This window comes from Lithobates pipiens, unplaced genomic scaffold (assembly GCF_037356315.1).
Source record: "Lithobates pipiens isolate NorthernLeopardFrog02 unplaced genomic scaffold, aLitPip1_a1.2 Scaffold_1, whole genome shotgun sequence".
NCBI lineage: Eukaryota > Metazoa > Chordata > Amphibia > Anura > Ranidae > Lithobates > Lithobates pipiens.
The window spans coordinates 19,847,339-19,865,171 of NW_027507685.1; the positions used below are offsets into that span (position 1 = coordinate 19,847,339).

At 41.6% G+C, this 17,833-nt stretch overlaps 1 protein-coding gene across 2 annotated transcripts in view; it reads right to left on the reverse strand.

Annotated features, from left to right (window-relative positions):
• AMOT (angiomotin) overlaps positions 1-17,833 on the reverse strand; it is a 107,661-nt gene that overhangs the window by 55,803 nt on the left and 34,025 nt on the right. For both annotated transcript variants that reach the window (XM_077481312.1, XM_077481393.1), the window contains exons 2-3: positions 14,141-14,216; positions 12,590-13,460 (exon numbers count right to left, since the gene is read on the reverse strand). In XM_077481312.1, coding sequence (XP_077337438.1) covers positions 12,590-13,422 — 833 coding nt within the window. In that variant the 5' untranslated portion in view covers positions 13,423-13,460; positions 14,141-14,216. The remainder of the gene's footprint in view (positions 1-12,589; positions 13,461-14,140; positions 14,217-17,833) is intronic.

Consider the following 17,833-nt stretch of genomic DNA (forward strand, 5'->3'; position numbering starts at 1 on the left):
CCCTGGGGACCACCAAGATTTTCTTGTGGACCATCAGTGGTCCATCGACCAATGATTGGAGACCGCTGGTCTAGAGAGCTAAAAGTATATTTTTTATTACAAGGTTGTGTATCGCATAGGTTTGGCATTTGTATAGACTGTCATGCTCGAGTCTTTAGTTGTGCATGAAAGCGGTATTAAACCCAAAACTAAAAATGTAATATATTGTAATAGATGGAGCACAGGGGCACCTTTAGGACAGCAGTACTGTCGGGGGGGGGGGGGGGGGGATGTTAGAAGTATCAGCAGATTTAAATACCAGTTGCAAATAGAGGCCAAAGTCCAGCTCACATTATTTAAGGAGTAACAGCAGTTTTCCTTTTGGGATATTTTTTTGCATGAATAAAAGCTGATTATTTTAAGTACCACTATCAGTGTAAAATGGTTGGTCTCATTTGCCTCATCTCTGTAACTGATACAATGGTGGAGATCCCCCCCCCTCTTTCTATTAAACAAAAAAAAAAAACAAAAAAAAAAAAAAAAACACCCAGACTTACTGGCCGGATCACCAAAAGAAAGCTTAAAAAAAATAAAGAAAAAAAAAATGAATACAGGCATCATATCTGCAATATAATAAAATGTTTTTGTTTGGATTGAATACCACTTTAATATATCAGGATTTTGTACTGATCCTGGCTATATGGATCAGAGATACCTGAACCTACCCGAAAATAATCAATATCCACAAACTACTGCTTAGGTTCTCTCTACTTAAAATACTCAAATGCACACCACTGCAAAAAAAAAAAAAAAAAAACACACACGATGAGAACAAAAAAAACACGCATTTAGAGTGATCATTGATTATTGATTAGTACACAGCTTTCGACAGCTGATCACAATAGTTAATGGAAAAATATCTGAAGGAACAAGCATGAAAATTTTCTCGTAAGACAAGAGAATGAACAATTTTCAGATAATTGGTATATCATTTGTAGGAAGAAAAGAAATCATGTTATGAAGATCAAGCATGATCAAAAGATCAAAAACAAGAATTTTTATAACTTTTGTAACCTCTCCGTTTTCGATATGAGACTAACATGCAAAAATAAAACAACAAACGATCATTCGTTGGAGACAAGGGTGAACGCTCTTGGGAACGGACACATTTTTATTTATTACAGGTACTTTTATAGCGCCAACAATTTTACGCAGCTCTTTACATATGTAGTGTACATTTATTTCTGAACCCCTGAATCCTGCGCCAGGAACCCCAAACCATGGAGGATCCCTACTCTAGTATGGGAGAGACCAAGCGTTTGGTGGGGAGCCAGTTGCACGTTTCCTTGTTTTGCTGGAATTGTGAACTGTCCATTTGATTTTGTACTGAAGGAAGCAGTTTATGTTACCTGTTTTGAAGGAATTAATAAAGAGCTCTCTCCTTTACATAACCGCTGCTGGTGATCTCGGGACCCCATATTACAAGAGGGCAACGACTGTAGATTTTGGGAAGATTTTTCCAGAGAGGCTTTAAAAACTACCCACATGCACAAGACAATTCTCTTCAATCTTTGTTCAACTATATGGTGTTTCCACCAATTAAAAATCCAGGCATAGGCAAATAGGTTTCAAAATTAATCCACAAAAGCCCCAAAGCTTTTTTCAGGGGAGTAGCAACTGCAATCCAGGAATGTGGATAAGCAGTTCATTTAGACATGGGCTTAGTTACACAATTGTCTTATAAATGCCAAACTGATTCATTAACTGAACTGATGCCAAAAGGGACTATGTGAGGACACTGATGAAAATGCAAAAATACAGTGCACACCTTTCATATTTACATTATATGATTGTGTATGCACATACAAAAATAAATACATTTATATGTATGTATCTCTCGCTCTCTCTCTCTCTATCCCCATCTCTCCCCATCTCTCTCTCTATCCCCATCTCTCTCTCTCTCCCTCTAGATCTCTCTCTCTATATATATATCTATCTCTCTCTCTCTCTCCCTCTAGATCTCTCGAGATCTCTCTCTCTCTCTCTCTCTAGATCTCTCTCTCTCTCTCTCTCTCTAGATCTCTCTCTCTCTCTCTAGATCTCTCTCTCTCTCTCTCTCTCTAGATCTCTCTCTCTCCCTCTCTCTCTCTCTCCCTCCTCTCTCTCCCTCCCTCTCCCTCTCTCCCTCCCTCTCCCTCTAGATCTCTCTCTCTCTCCCTCTCTCCCTCTAGATCTCTCTCTCCCTCTCTCTCTATATATATATCTATCTCTCTCTCTCTCTCCCTCTAGATCTCTCGAGATCTCTCTCTCTCTCTCTCTCTAGATCTCTCTCTCTCTCTCTCTCTCTAGATCTCTCTCTCTCTCTCTCTCTCTAGATCTCTCTCTCTCTCTCTAGATCTCTCTCTCTCTCTCTCCCTCTAGATCTCTCTCTCTCCCTCCCTCTCTCTCCCTCCCTCTCCCTCTCTCCCTCCCTCTAGATCTCTCTCTCTCTCCCTCTCTCCCTCTAGATCTCTCTCCCTCCCTCCCTATATATATATATATATATATATATATATATATATATATATATATATCCATATCTCTCTCTCTCCATACACACACACACACACACACACACACACATACATATATATATATGTGTGTGTGTGTGTGTGTGTGTGTGTGTGTGTGTGTGTGTGTGTGTGTGTTATATATATATATATATATATATATATATATATATAACACACACACACACACACACACACACACACACACACACATATATACACATAACTCACAAGATTGATTAGCTACCACAGGCTCAAAAGACTGAGCTATAACATTAGTTATATTCCATAAAAAAAAAAAAAAAAATTTGCAGGAGAACCAAATAGATCTCAAAAAAAAAAAAAAAAAACGGTAAGTCACACACTGGTGAAAATAACACCTACAGCATGCATTATAGTTTGTTAACCGAGTCTGCAAAAATTTTTAGATACAGGAGCGAAGCCTGTGTGCTACTCTACTGTATATCTGCTCTGACCATACAATGGGGTTGATTTACTAAAAGTGGAGTGCGCAGAATCTGGTGCAGCTGTATATGGTAGCCAAGCGGCTTCTAGCTTCAGCTTGTTTAATTATTAAGCTTTGACAAAAAAAAAAAAAAAAAACACCTGGAAGCGGATTGGCTTATATGCAGAGCTGAACCCAGATTTGGTCCTTGCTGTCTAATTCATAAACGAGAACCCCCCCCCCCCCTCCCCCCAAGTCCTCCAGTAAAATGAATGTTAGGTGAAAAAAATAAAAAAATAATAAATAAAAAATGTGTGTTTTTTTTTGGGCAGTGATGCTTCCTACACTGCTAGTTTAAATGCTTATTTTTGCACCTTTTGCTCCAGCTGTGTCCCTCCAGTGTAACTGGTCACGAAAAACTTTCCCTCCAGTGCCTCTGGCTGGGATCGCACGCGAGTTTCCTCCATGTACAATGCAGGGTCAAAAGTCCTGTATTGTATATGATGATAGTAAAAGACAGACCCCATCCCGGGGTGTAAGAGATGAGAGTAGAAGCTTCAGTGCTGTACAGAATGGGTATAAAAAAAAAAAAAAAAAAAAAAGGGAGGTACCTAATGCAGTCTTCTCCCCCCATTTAACTGTTGCTATGTGGGGGGGGGGGGGTCCCACTGAACTAATTTAATTTCTTGCAGCCTAGGGTAAGACTCTAAAGTTATAATGATTTAAGTCAACTGCACCACTGAGATAGATGGTTGTAGTGCGTCACAACATGCTGTGCTGCATAAAAATGCAGTCTGTCCAGCCCATTGGTGTGAGCTGAAATGATAGGAGTTGGGATTGCATTGGGGTAAAAGAGCCCTTAGGCATGCGGTGTTCCCTCCACAAAATGAAAATAGGAGCAAAGTGCATTTCTGGCCGTTCAGTGGATATTTTTCTGTACTTGCAAGTCTTTAAAAGTAAAAAAAAGAAAAAAAAAAAAAAAAAAAACACACAAACATGAGGAATGTGCCTGTATTACAGAGATCCGCTGCACATGTTTTTTTCTTTTATTTTGCCTTGGATTGGAAGTTCATATACTAAGTCTGGCACTCTCTGCTGTGCCTGGGGAGAAAAACTGCTGCCAGAGGAAAAACAAAAAACAAAAAAATACAACACAACACAATGTGATGATAGGCACCGCTCTAAAATACTCAGAACAGGAAAAGCAAAATACATGAAAAACAATCCTTCTCCATTTTCTGTACATACAATTCATCTGACCTTTGTGACACCAAGTGGCACAGACACACTCATCTAGAGTGACAGGCTGGTTAGAGAGGGGGTTTGTTATTTAAAAAAGGATTTTTTTATGTTCAGTGCTTGGCGACATGAAATCTACTATATGGAATGTTCACCATGTTCCCCCGAGACACCCATAAAGGTGAGTAGGGCACATTCCAGAAATAAAGTTCTTTGTTGGAGGAAGGGGAAAAAAAAAATAGAAAAAAATAAACCCACAATGTTGGCTTCCGCCTAGATTGTGAACTGGATCTGCCACAAAATGCCTGCATCATACAAACAGGCCTGCAGACCAACAATAAAAAATAAAAATAAAAAATAGTGAGCAATAATAGATTACTTGTTTTGCTGATCAACTCCACCTCAAAAAAAATAAAATAAAAAGTGACCTTGTTGCAAATTTTAAAAACCTGTAAAGAGATATTATATAATCTGTCCTGCCACCCGCACCACCAATCTTTGACCGTACCTTCTACAGTAGGGTGACCAAACATCCCGGTTTCCGGGGACAGTCCCCGCATTGAGGACACTGTCCCCGAACCAAGTCTGTCCCCGGTTTTGCACCCGATTTTCATGGTGAAAAAGTCAGTGTTATACGCCAATAAATACAGTGTGTATATGTATGTATGTATATATATATATATATATATATATATATATATATATATATATATATATATATATATATATATATATATATATATATATATATATATATATATATATATATATATATATATATATATATATATATATATACACACATATACATATATACATACACACACATACATATACACACACACACAATCCAGGGCCGGGACAAGGGGTGGGCAGGAGGGACGGCTGCCCCTGGCGCAGTGGTTTATTGCAGGGGTAGGGAGCATCCTAAGGGAAAGGGGGGGTGCAGTTTGGCATCTTTGCCCTGGGCGCTGGATGGCCTTGTCCCGGCACTGACACACACACACACCTGTAATAAATGTTTATCAATTTTAATTCTTCTTAATCTGACTGTATCACTTGCTTACTTAATTGAATAAAGTCCATTTGTTCGCTACAATAAGGGGATAGGGGAGAGCATTTGAGTCAGGGGACTGGATGTGGCATAAAAGGTCTTCAATTAAACTTCTATTTCTTACATCAGTTCATCCCTCCCTATTAAATAGCGCCAACAGTTTACGCAGCGCTTTACAATATAAAGGTTGATTGTAAGCTTGCAGGAGCAGGGCCTTCCTAACCCTCTTGTATTGAATTGTATTGCCGCTGTTTTGTCTCGTTTTATATTGTAAAGCACTGTGCAAACTATTGGCACTATATAAATACTGTACAATATAATCATTCTGAATATGATCTTACAATTATCTGTAACCAGAGACGTTTTTGCAAACAGGTTTAGTTTCTTAATGCAACAATGAGATCATAAGAGACCTTCTCGTTGTAATAGCAACATTCAATCTATTATTTGATCGTTCAAAATATATGATCTGACAAACCGGAAAAAGCAAACTTTGAGTTCACGTATGGAAAAACAGAAAGTATAGAATGCTCATATCTGTATCAGGCAATACTGGGCTGTGTATAGGGAGATTCACTGCTATGAAAACAATCTACAAAATTAAAGGAAAACGAAGTTGAAGTGGTCTCCATTTCTCATCATTCTTGCTCTTGAAGAACAGCTGAGGTTATATATTAGCAGACAATGTGTTAATTGGGGAAAAATTGCAAATTAACAAACTCATGCTTGGCTTAAGTAGCTCAAAAAAAAATAAAAATAAATAAATAAATAAATTTAAAAAAAACACCCACACATCTACTTAGCACAGATAAAAAGCGTGCACACACTACTGAATTACACATTTCTCTAAATAGTGTATCTATTAAATACTGCAATATTTTGCTGAACTCCTAGGGTCCTTCAATAAAATATACATAACTCTTATCAGGCAATTAGCACCCTTCAAAGGGCCACCAAGCATGCAGCTAGAAATCCTCTACCCAGACTAGAGATTTCTGCTCGGCTTCCATGGTTACTGCATACACTTGCCCTGTGTTCTTACTAAAAGGAATCAACCTCCCGCCCTCCGCTATAGTCACAGATTTAAACAGATGGCGCCAAACCCGCCAACGTTCCACTGCTGAATGCGAACAATGGCAGCAAGAAAGGAAAAGCGAATTGTGCATGAATGCACTGATCTCCTTCCACGTGTGACTATTGGTAATAAGGCTCCTAAGAATGATGAAATCGTATTCCACAATAGATTCTGAAACCAGCAAGAGGCTGAAAAGCATGTACATCTCAGGTCACAACATAAAGTGGAGGATGCCCAATTACAAGCTCACAATATTCCGTGTTTTTGGGGGATACCAATAAAGTCCCAGAGGAAGCATAGCAAAAAATTCAGCCGATCTAATTGTTTTATCGCACACCTGTACTCTATGATGTAAAAACACATTTTAAAGCTTTATTGACATGGACATAAACAAACAACTCATTCACAATGTGCAGGTCTCAGTACCCATGTAAAGCCGAATCACACATGAGCTCCACAATCTCTAATTACTCATCACAGTGGTTTTAAACGTTTAACCGTCATGTCCATGATGGAACCATGACCCTTGCGTCTATTCCCCGCACATACACAATCTACAACCTTTAGATTTTTTTTCCCCATGGACTTCCTCTAAGTTCTTCAGTTTCCACAACAATGTACTGATCTCTAAACCAGGGGTCTCCACCCTACACCAACCACTCAGGGAACCCTGTTTATGTAAGGGGGGGGTAACTGACAGAGACCCCAACAAAAGGAAGAGAGGGGTTCCATCCTGATGGGGTCCCCCGATATAAGGGAGGGGATCCATCCTGGTGTGGACCTCGATATAAGGAAGGGGACCCTGATAAGGGGGAGGGACTTTATGTACGTGGTCTTATTTAAGGGGCTCTGATAGGGATTGAAGTTGATTTGGAATTCGTTTGCTGAATTGATCTGTTTTAAATCGTGTCATGCGGATTACAAAAACTTTTCGGCCTGTGAATGTTTTAAAAATTTTTACAATGTGGCCCTTGTACTAATATGTTTGGAGACCCCTGGTCTAAACCCTAGATTAGCCTATGGCAGTGATGGCGAACCTTTGCACCCCAGATGTTTTGAAACTACATTTCCCATGATGCTCGTACACTCTGCAGTGTAGTTGAGCATCATGGGAAATGTAGTTCCAAAACATCTGGGGTGCCAAGGTTCGCCATCACTGCCCTATGGAGTGTGTGCAATGCTTGTACATATATTGAAGTGTTTTTTACAAAACCCAGGACCCTGCATTTACTATACAGGCGGTCCCCTAGTTACAAACATCCGACTTACAAATGGAGGGAGACAACAGGAAGGGAGAGGAAATCTACCCCTTGGAAGGGAAATTCGCTCCTGTAAGAGTTATTATGGGAAAAAGATACCTCCACTGATGCTTTATCACCAAGGCTTTTTTCCACAACAACCCAAAATTTTCTAAATTCACAGCAAAACAAATGCTACATGGGTGTTAACCCTTCACTATGCTATCCATAAAGCTTACAAATAGTTTTTTTGGCCTGGAACTACACTTAAAAAAAAAAAAAAAAAAAAAAAAAAAATGTACCTGTTCAGACTTAGGCCTCTTTCACACGGACGGACCATTCAGGTCTATGGAGCGACGGATGTCAGCGGTGACATCCAACCCGCTCCAATCCGAAAAAGTGCGACGGAGGAAAATCCTATTTTACCATCTGTCATCGGATGGGATGAAAACGGACTCTACAGTCCATCTTCATCCAATCCCCCATAGAGGAGAGCGGCGCTCTGACAGGTCGGTCCCTGCATGGTGTGCAGAGACAGACCGGTCATCTGCCTGCTCAGCGGGGGATCGACGGATCGACAGTCCAATCGCGTGTGGGATAGTCCGATTATCCAACGGAATTATTCCGTCGGACCTAGTCTGACGGAAAGTCCGATCGTGTGTACGCTAATGCAGCGTACGCACGATCGAATTGTCTGGCGGACTTAGAAAGTAGTTTTGACTCAAAATTTGTCTGCCGGACTTGGCTTTCAGCGGACAATCCGTTCTTCAGTATGCTAGTCCGGCAGACTAAGCCCCTGTACACACGGTCGGAGATTCTGCCGACCAAATCCGTCGGATTCTGTCCGTCAGATTTAGTCAACTGTTGCATACACACGGTCGGACTAAGTTGTTGAAAAATCAGATCTTTCAGAACGTGATGATGTAATTTCGTTACGATGGGACTAGATTCAGGCTAGTAGCCAATAGCTTTGATGTAGGAATTTGATCTGAGCATGCGTGGCACTTGGTCCGATCAAAATTCTCTACACATGATCGGATTACGTCCGACCCAGTTGGTCGGGAAATATTTGCAACATGTTGGAAAATTGGGTCCGACGGAAATTCCGACGGAATCAGTCCGATGCATACCACACACAGTCGGATTATCTGACGACACGGTCCGATAAGACACATTCCGACGGATTCTCCGACCGTGTGTACGCGGCATAAGAATGACGCATGCTCTGAAGCAAGTACAAGAAGGAAGCTATTGGCTACTGGCTATTGAACTTCCTTTTTCTAGTCCCATCGTACGTGCTGTATGTCATCGCGTTAGAAATCGTTGGACTTTCGGAGTGTCCGTGTGTGGCCAAGTCCGTTCGTTATAACGTCCGGCGGATTGTTTGCCAGACCAAGTCCACCGGACAATTCGATCGTGTGTACGCGGCATTTGTGTCACCCATTCAACATTATAAATCAATTTTGGCTAAAGACGACTGCAGCACTAGACAAAGGGCAAGTCTAAAGGGTGAGATACACAGTATTGTAGCATACAGCGTTCTGTCATCAATCCCCAGACAGACACTCTCTCCTCTTCAGGATCACAGCAATTTAAAATGTGCCTCATAAGATCTTCTCCTGGCTGCTTTGTGGTGTAAACATTCTACTCCTCAAAACCTGTCAAATGCCTTCACATCATAAATTGTGTCAGCCCAAGTAAAATATTTCCTTCATTGTTGAAGACAAACCCCCATCACAACAGGTGCCTCATTCGTCTGCTTAGTACGACTTCCCACACGTTATAAACAGCAATTATCACCATGGTGGAGTACGGCCTGCACTGCCCTCCCAGGAATGAGAAGCATCTCTTACCGCATGTACAGGTTCAACAGGTGAGTAAGCAAACAAGAGGGACTTTTTCACATAAATTCCCCACACTGCACACCGACACACATACAAAGCAGGAAAGTACAATGTACTCTCAAAGAGAACAGACTCTCTCATTTAACTTGCTGCAATTGTAAACAATCACCTTGTAAAACAACCTATTTCGTTTAACCAATTAAGGACCGAGCCTCTTTCTGAGATTTGGCGTTTACATGTTAAAAAATGTTTTTTCTTGCTAGAAAATTACTTAGAAAAAAATATATATAATGTTTGAGGGATCTAACAACCTAGAGAATAAAATAGCGGTTGTTGCAATACTTTGTCACACCGTATTTGCGCAGCGGTCTTACAAGTGCACTTTTTTGGGGGGAAAAAAATACACTTTTTTTATATTAAAAATAAGACAACAGTAAAGTTATCCCATTTTTTTTTTTTATATATTGTGAAAGATAATGTTACGCCTAACAGGTAACGCTTCAAAAATTTCACCCGCTCGTGGGATGGTGACAAACTTTTACCCTTAAATATCTCCATAGGCGACATTTAAAAAAAAATAAAAATTCTACAGAATGCACGTTTTGAGTTACAGAGGAGGTCTAGGCCTAGAATTATTGCTCTCACTCTACCAATTGCGGCGATATCGCACATGTGTGGTTTGAACATCGTTTTCATATGCAAATCGCTACTCGTGTATGCAATCGCTTCTACACTCAAGCTCAGCGGGACAGGGTGCGTTTAAAAAAAAATTTATTATTATTATTTTACCTTTTATTTTTATACTTTTAAAAAAAAAAAAAAAGTCTCACTTTTTTTCCTTTTACAAGGAATGTAAACATCCCTTGTAATAGAAAAAAAAAAAACACATGACAGGACCTCTTAAATATGAGATCTGGGGGTCAAAAAAAATAAAAAAAAAATAAAAAATAAAAAAAAAACCTCAGATCTCAGGTTTACACTAAAATGCAATAAAAAAAAAAAAAAAAAAAAAAAAATTTAAGAGCCATGGGCGGAAGTGACATTTTGACGTCACTTCCACTCTGCAATGTCATGGAGAAGGGTGGGGGCCCATCTTCCCCTCACTCGTCTTCATGCCAAGGAATGCACAGCATCTGATCACCTCCGCCACTGCCGACTCTGGAAAGCTAAGCTGGAATGATAAAAGTGATCTTGTGGCGAATCTACCACAGAGACCACTTTCATCTTGAAGCGGACCACCAGGGGCGAACAAGAGGATACCGGGGTTATGGCAGCTACCTGCTGCCATAACAATATCCTCTTTCAAATTTAGGACGTATATCAGCGTGCAGTGGCCTGGAACTAGTTAAGCGATAACAATAAAACTTGGAAGCCGATTGGTTTCTATGCAGAGCTGCTCCAGATTTTGCACTGTCCAGTTTTAGTAAATCAACCCCGTCTGTTGAGGGACTAACCTCTGGAATCTGAGATTAAAAGAGGCAGTCAGAGGGCAGAGGACTAGTAACAAGCATCTCCCTACTGCTGAACTTTACCCATTACTGACTAACCATGCCCTGTTCAGCATGCTTTCTCTATATGGAGGTGACCATCTTCGTAGAGGCAGTGCTTTGCCTTCTCAATTCAGAACCTCCAGCAAGTAGTGACCGAACCCAATCTCACTCTAGATCTCTGGACACTAGCCATTGAAGGCATTAGAGCAGACTTTCTCAACCTTTTCCATACAGAGGTCTCCGGGAACCCCTGGTAAAAATGGCTAGATCTACATACAGCTATAGCTGATACATTGGTGTGATGGTCAGTGGAAGAGTGCTCCTAACATCTATGGTCTTGGGGAAGAATATCTCCCCTACAGATATCTGAAAAGATCATTGGTGTCACTGGGAACTTATCTGAGAGGGGGGGGGGGGGGGGGGAGGGGAAATCGGTCATTGCTTAAGGAACCCATAGCACCCATTGGAGGAACCCTGGTTGAGAGACCCTGCATTAGAGCCTTAGATCCCACCTGCAAATATACAGCTATGAGGCTGTAGGCACAGCAGTACCTAGGTACCCTCTCAACATGAAGTTCACTGCTAATTTTGAGGAGGTATTCTAGACCAAAAAAGTAGATTTGTCAAGGTCAGTGATGGCGAACCTTGGCACCCCAGATGTTTTGGGACTACATTTCCCATGATGCTCATGCACTCTGCAGTGTAGCTGAGCATCATGGGAAATGTAGTTCCAAAACATCTGGGGTGCCAAGGTTCGCCATCACTGGTCAAGGTACTGCTTGGATAAAATTAAAAACGGTATTAAATCCAAAAATGTAATATATTGCAGCTAAACAATCAGTAAATGTGGTGGCTGCATTCGTTCTTTTTTTTTTTTTTTTCCCCTCTCTGTTCTCACCTGGTGATCTAGTCACTAACAAACCTCCTGTAGTAGAGTGCCTACACTCTAGATGAAGGAGCACAGGGGGCTAAGCAGACAGCAGTTTAGTGTGGTGGGTAATGTTAAATGTACTAGAAGATTTAAATACACTAACAAATTGAAGCCAAACTCCAGCTCTTTATAATCAGTTATAGCGAAAAAAATATATATATTTTAGGATAACGGTTTTACATGAATAAAAGCTGATCTTCGTAAATCCCAGTCAGTGGTAAATGGTTTGTCTAATCCCTCTAAACTGATATATCTGGAAGAGAGCTTGTTCTCCGGAAAAACAGACTTACTAGCTGGATCACTGGGTGAAAATAGTCTAAAAAAGAAAAAACTTATGCAGTCATCACATCCAATAGTTGGTAAGCTGCATTACAATAAATGTTTGCATTGGGGGTTTAAATAATGCTTTAACATTTTTAAATTCCATCACTTTTTTTCAGTTTATCTCTAGCTTAAGTATACTGCCTTCGGCCTACCACACTAACACTGCTACCAGTAGCTAGAAATCTAGGAGGTGGGGGTAAAGCCGTTTCAGAGTACCATATTTTTGGGCTTGCTTATGGGCCCCGACATTGAGCCAGTTGAGACTAGTGACCCAAGAGTCCAGACCTTTCCATGCTCATGCATACCTGCGTCCTGAGTTCAGAGGGTAAAGCCTGCTAGAATTGTAGGGACTTATCAAGTGCAATACATAAAATGGAACAGCAGTTAGTTTTGTTCACCTTAAAAATGTATAATTGCCTACCTGGATAAGCCATACTCTGGAGGGGGCTGGTAACGAACCATTGGTCCATCCGAGCGGTTCTGTGGATTTGTTCTGGGGTCCCCACAATGAAAACCCATTTCCTTGGCTTTCCCATGTGAAGGAAGAGTGGAAATGTTTTTGAATGGGTAGTCAGGTGGAGGACCCCTATGCTCAATCACTTTTTGCCCCCCATTTTGGGAAGAGTTTTTGTACAGTTCATTGGACCCAGAATTTTTGTAGAAGTCCCCTGGTTGTGGGGAAAGAGGGGCACTGGTAACAGGGGCATGAGCCTTCACCCCACTAGTAGCCAATGACAGCTGCATAAGTCTCTCACTCAGAGACCGTACATGGCCCTGCTTTAAGTCCTTTAGACCATCGTCTTGGTGAACTTTTCCTGTGTTAACCCTCTGAACAGTAGGACGACCCTCAGTCCTCATTTTCTGATTGGTCACCCCAGTTACATAAAAAGCTGCTCCAACACTAGCGTGAGGTTGTCCTCGAAAATATTGAGACTGAACTTTGGCCTCCTCATAAGTAGGGAGATCTTCGCTGTTCTGAGCTCTTAGTGGTAGCTGTTTCTCCATCATATTCTCCACCTGGATCTCCTGCCCTTGTGGCTCCTGCCGGGCAGCATGTGGAACAAACTGGGAGTCCTGAGAAGTCAGCCCTTCGTTCTGAGGCACTTGTCCACCAGTGTAGGGAGAAATGTTCCCTGTGGCTTGTTGATGCAATGCCAGCAGGTTACGGTTGTCATTAGGATTCCCGTAACGTAGCTGCTCCTGCAGCAGTCTCTGCAACACTGTGGTGGCTGCTTGCTCTTCTGAAGTCCTCATCTCCAAAGTGGGCACCTTAAAATATGGATCCAAATGACCTATGAAAAAAAAAAAATAAATAAAAGAAGAGGGGAGGCGTAGTATTTTTTTTATTTTATTTTTTTAAAACAAAAATTATAATTAAAATGATGCACATTTATAAAAACTGGAACATCTCTTAGACCCCTTTCACACCAGGGCGTTTTACAGGCGCTATAGCGTTAGAAATAGCGCCTGCAATCCGCCCTAAAGAAGCTGCACCATTGTGTGTAGTGTAGATTGCTGCACCATTGTGTGTAGTGTGAAAGCCCGAGGGCTTTCACACTGCAGCGGTGCGCTGGCAGGACGTCAGAAAAAAGTCCTGCCAGCAGCTTCTTTGGAGCGGTGTGTTTACCGCTCCTCCACTGATGCTCCCCATTGAAATCAATGGGGCAGCGCTGTAATACCGCCGGCAAAACGCTGCTATTGCGGCGTATTGCCGGCGGTTTTAACCCTTTCTCGGCCGCTAGCGTGGGGGTAAAAGCGCCCTGCTAGCGGCCAAAATGCTGCGTTTTACCTCCGACGCAATGGGCGGTGTGGTATGAAAGGGGTCTTATAGTACACACACTATAATTGGATTGTGGTGTCTCAATTTATATTGTAAAGCACTATGCAATCTGATGGTATATAAATCCTGTATAATAATAATAATAATAATAATAATGTAGTATCCGCGATATGAACAAAAAGATGATTTTACCTATTCAGCCCATCAAGGTCCTGAAATGTTTCTTTTTATCAGAGTGCTGGTGGTGGAACACGGGAAACTTTTCAGGCTGCGAAAATATATACAGAAAGAAAATCAAATTAAATTTTGCAAAAGAATGGCAGAGATTTTTTCAAAAAAAAAAAAAATCACCACAACTGGAAGGCCAGATGACTTGCTACTCCAGTGACACCAATCTGAAATTATCCATTTAGGTTATTTTAAGTGGTTGGAAACCTCAGGACATTAAATATGAACAAAAGCCTATTGCTCTATAGTGTTTACTTGTCTCACTGCAGAGCACCAAGTGTCATTTCTGTCTGCTGCTTTGTTCCTCTGCTATAAGCACAGGTCACCTTTGACAAGTTTTTCTGACACCAAGAAAAGAAAATTGTGACGGGGAAGGGCACAGTCTGTGATTGACAGCTTTACCTCGGTTCCTGAGTGCTGTATGAAGGGGAGTGGTGTCCCTTCCCTCCAATCAACTCTCCAAAGAGCTCTCCTCACTGATATAATGTCATCTCCCCCCCCCCCCCACTTTTCAGAGCTGAGACATTGTGTAAATTCTGCACTTTACAACCACTTTAAGATAAGATTTTACACCAGAATGGAATGTATGTTTTTATCAGATCCTTCTCACATAGGCGTTTTCCTTCCCAACAGGATCCCTTTTCCCGAGCAGACGGTTTTATCCACAGTTTCGTTTTTTTTAAACACAATTTTGCATTAACGTACTTTCCCTTTATAAACTACTTTACAAATAAAACATAAAATTCCAGTTAAGTTCTAAAAGCAACTTTATTGGTGAAAACCCAAAATATGCCTCTGCAAGCCTCATTATACTGTACTTAAAGTGAAAGTAAACTCCCCTATCGTTTTCAGCCAAGGAAGCTGCCATCTTTGCCTCTGTTTAATCTTCAACTGCTATGGTGCTGCACATGTGATTCGTTATGACACCAGCCATTGGATGGTTTGATAGTTTGGCTGAGAACACAGCCAATGTGCAGTTAGCATTTCCGGCATGACTTTAACTGGTTTAAATCCATGGGTTTACTTCCACTTTAAGCAGAAAGTATGAACAGGCTTAATTAACAAGGCAGCGTACAATACTATGAGAGCGCACACAAGGAAAGACTGCTAATTACATGCTTTGGAGAACTCTCTCTTTTGCAAAACGGATAATCTAGTGAACGTTTATTCCTTTCAAGTCATTAGGAAAATCATGGAAGAGCGTGTTAAAAAGGGACCTTCCCGTAGAGATCATTTTCTTATAATAAAAAGCAGTATTAAAAGATGTATGGATTTTTTTTTTTTTTTTTTTTTTATGATTCATATTTGCCTAGATGGATGCAGCATCTGTCCCCCAACGCCTCCAGCGCTGAGAGCCGAGAACACAGCTGATCGCTCAGTTCTCACACAGCTCCGTGAGCAGAGAGCTGGTGACTGTCAGCCCGCTGTCTGCTGAAAAACAGGTCACATGAGTGCAGAATGAACTTCACTACTGTGAGCCAAAGCAGAAATACAGCCAAAGAGCTTTGGCTGTACTACTCCTTTAACCCTTTGAAGGCCAGCCTTTTTCCAGGTCCTATTTTAAGAGATCTGGGGTCAAAAATACTCCAAATCTCATCTTTACCTTTAAGGCTGGGTTCACACCACAGCGATGCGGGAACGCCGCGAATCCGCGGCGTTTTCCCGCATCGCATGACTCCCGCCGGCAGTTCACACTGCCCTATGCGAACGGCTGGGAGTGTCAATGAAATGGTAATGACACCCCCAGATCCGTCCGCATATCGCAGTGCGATCTGCAGACTCGCACAGGAATCGGATCGCATGGTGTGAACACCCATGCGATCCGATTCTGCTGCGAGCCAAAAAAAGGGTCCCGTGCGAGTTTGCTGCGGGAGCGATGCGAATTCAGCAATACTATCTGTATGGCTGAACTCGCATCGCTACGGAGATCGGATGTGATTTGCACTGCAGTGCGGTGCGAATCACATCCGGATCTCCCCCCGCAGCAGTGTGAACCCAGCCTAAAGGCAACTTTAAAAGATCAAACAAAACAAAAAACACTTTTTTACTTCTACCCTGGACCAGAAGTGACATTAAGACGTCACTTCAGTCTTTCAAGACTATAGGGGTGATCTACTCTTTGATCACCTGCCAGTACAGTCGGATCATTTCTCGGGCGAGCCGGCAGAAACGATAAGCCCCGAGAAAAAACGGCGAGCAGTGAGGGGCTGGCGTCCCTTGCCGCCACTTCTGCAAATGAGTCGCTTGTAATGCTTTCAAGAAAAAGTCAGCCGCTGGCTGAAAAAAAAAGAAAACAATGGGGTTATCTTCATCCCGGTAAACCACAACATATATATACGTATTGCAGTTGGTAAGTGGTTAAGCCCCAAGTCAAAAATGTAATATATTGCAGCTTACCAATCCTTAAAATGGCTGCCTTTGTTTTTTTATGGGCTTTTTTCCTTTCTTTTTTTCTAACCAGTTGAACTGGCCAATAACCCACCTCCTGTATTAGGGCGTCTACAATCCGGATGAAGGAGCAACAAAGACCCCTTTGGACATCAGCGTTATTACTCTTGAGGGAGGGGAGTGTTAGATGTGCTAGAAGACTAAAGTTGGCCATACATGGATCGAAATTTGGTCGGTTCAGCAGGAACTGGCCGAACTTTGATCCATGAATGGCTGCTCACGTTAATGAGAAGACGATCTAAAAATCGATCCATTTCTCATGAATGGCACTGCTAAAAAATAGCACTGGTCTGCGTATTCTGATAGTGAGGAAGCAGAGGAGTCTTCCCACTGTCAAAATACAATGACACAGTTGGGAGGATTCCCCCATCCACACTGAATGTCTGAATGAAGGAAAACCAGTACAGTTTTTCTTTTTACCGTCAGCTATTCCAGACAATGCCTTCACCTTGCTTTCTTACAAATCGTCCAGCGCTGCACTCACTGTACCGAGATGCTAGACCACAGATTGTATAAATTCTAGTGCCTGCACAGTGTATACACTATACAGTCTTTAGATTTACAAAAACCTAGATAATAGGAGGGGGAACGCAAAAAAAAACTCCATTCAGTTAGGCCTCATTCACACTTGCTAATGGGACCAGTCACTATTACATGTGAGGGTCTCCCAGCAATTAACAGTGGGCGGCAGCCCCATTGAAAGCAATGGGAGGCCGACAGATCCTGCAGCAAATAACGGCCATTTGTACACAGTCGCTGATGAAGCAATTACATTCAGTGGCGATGCCGCCTGTCGGGTCTCCCACCTGTAATCACGTAGTCTGCGTTCAGGGCCAATTATTCGTAGGCGATATCGCCTTGAGAGGAAGAGGAAGGTGGGAGAAGTAGACAACACTAGGGTAAAAAATATCTTCTTTACCAACATCTACCAGACTGCCCCCAGCTACAGATATCCGGCCAGCCCCCTAAAGACATGAGATTGTCACCAAATGCCTGAAAAAAGCTAAATTGATCTTATTGGTACTTTTATGCCTATATGTAGCATGACTTATTTATGTATTCTGTCTGTATTTTTATGTACGCATCACCGCTCGCTTTATAAAATGTATATATCAATCTATAGGTTTTCTTTTAGAAAAACTACTTAAGCCACAGGTAGCAAAAAAAAAAAAAAAAAACCTGCACATGGAATACCTATCTCTATGTGTA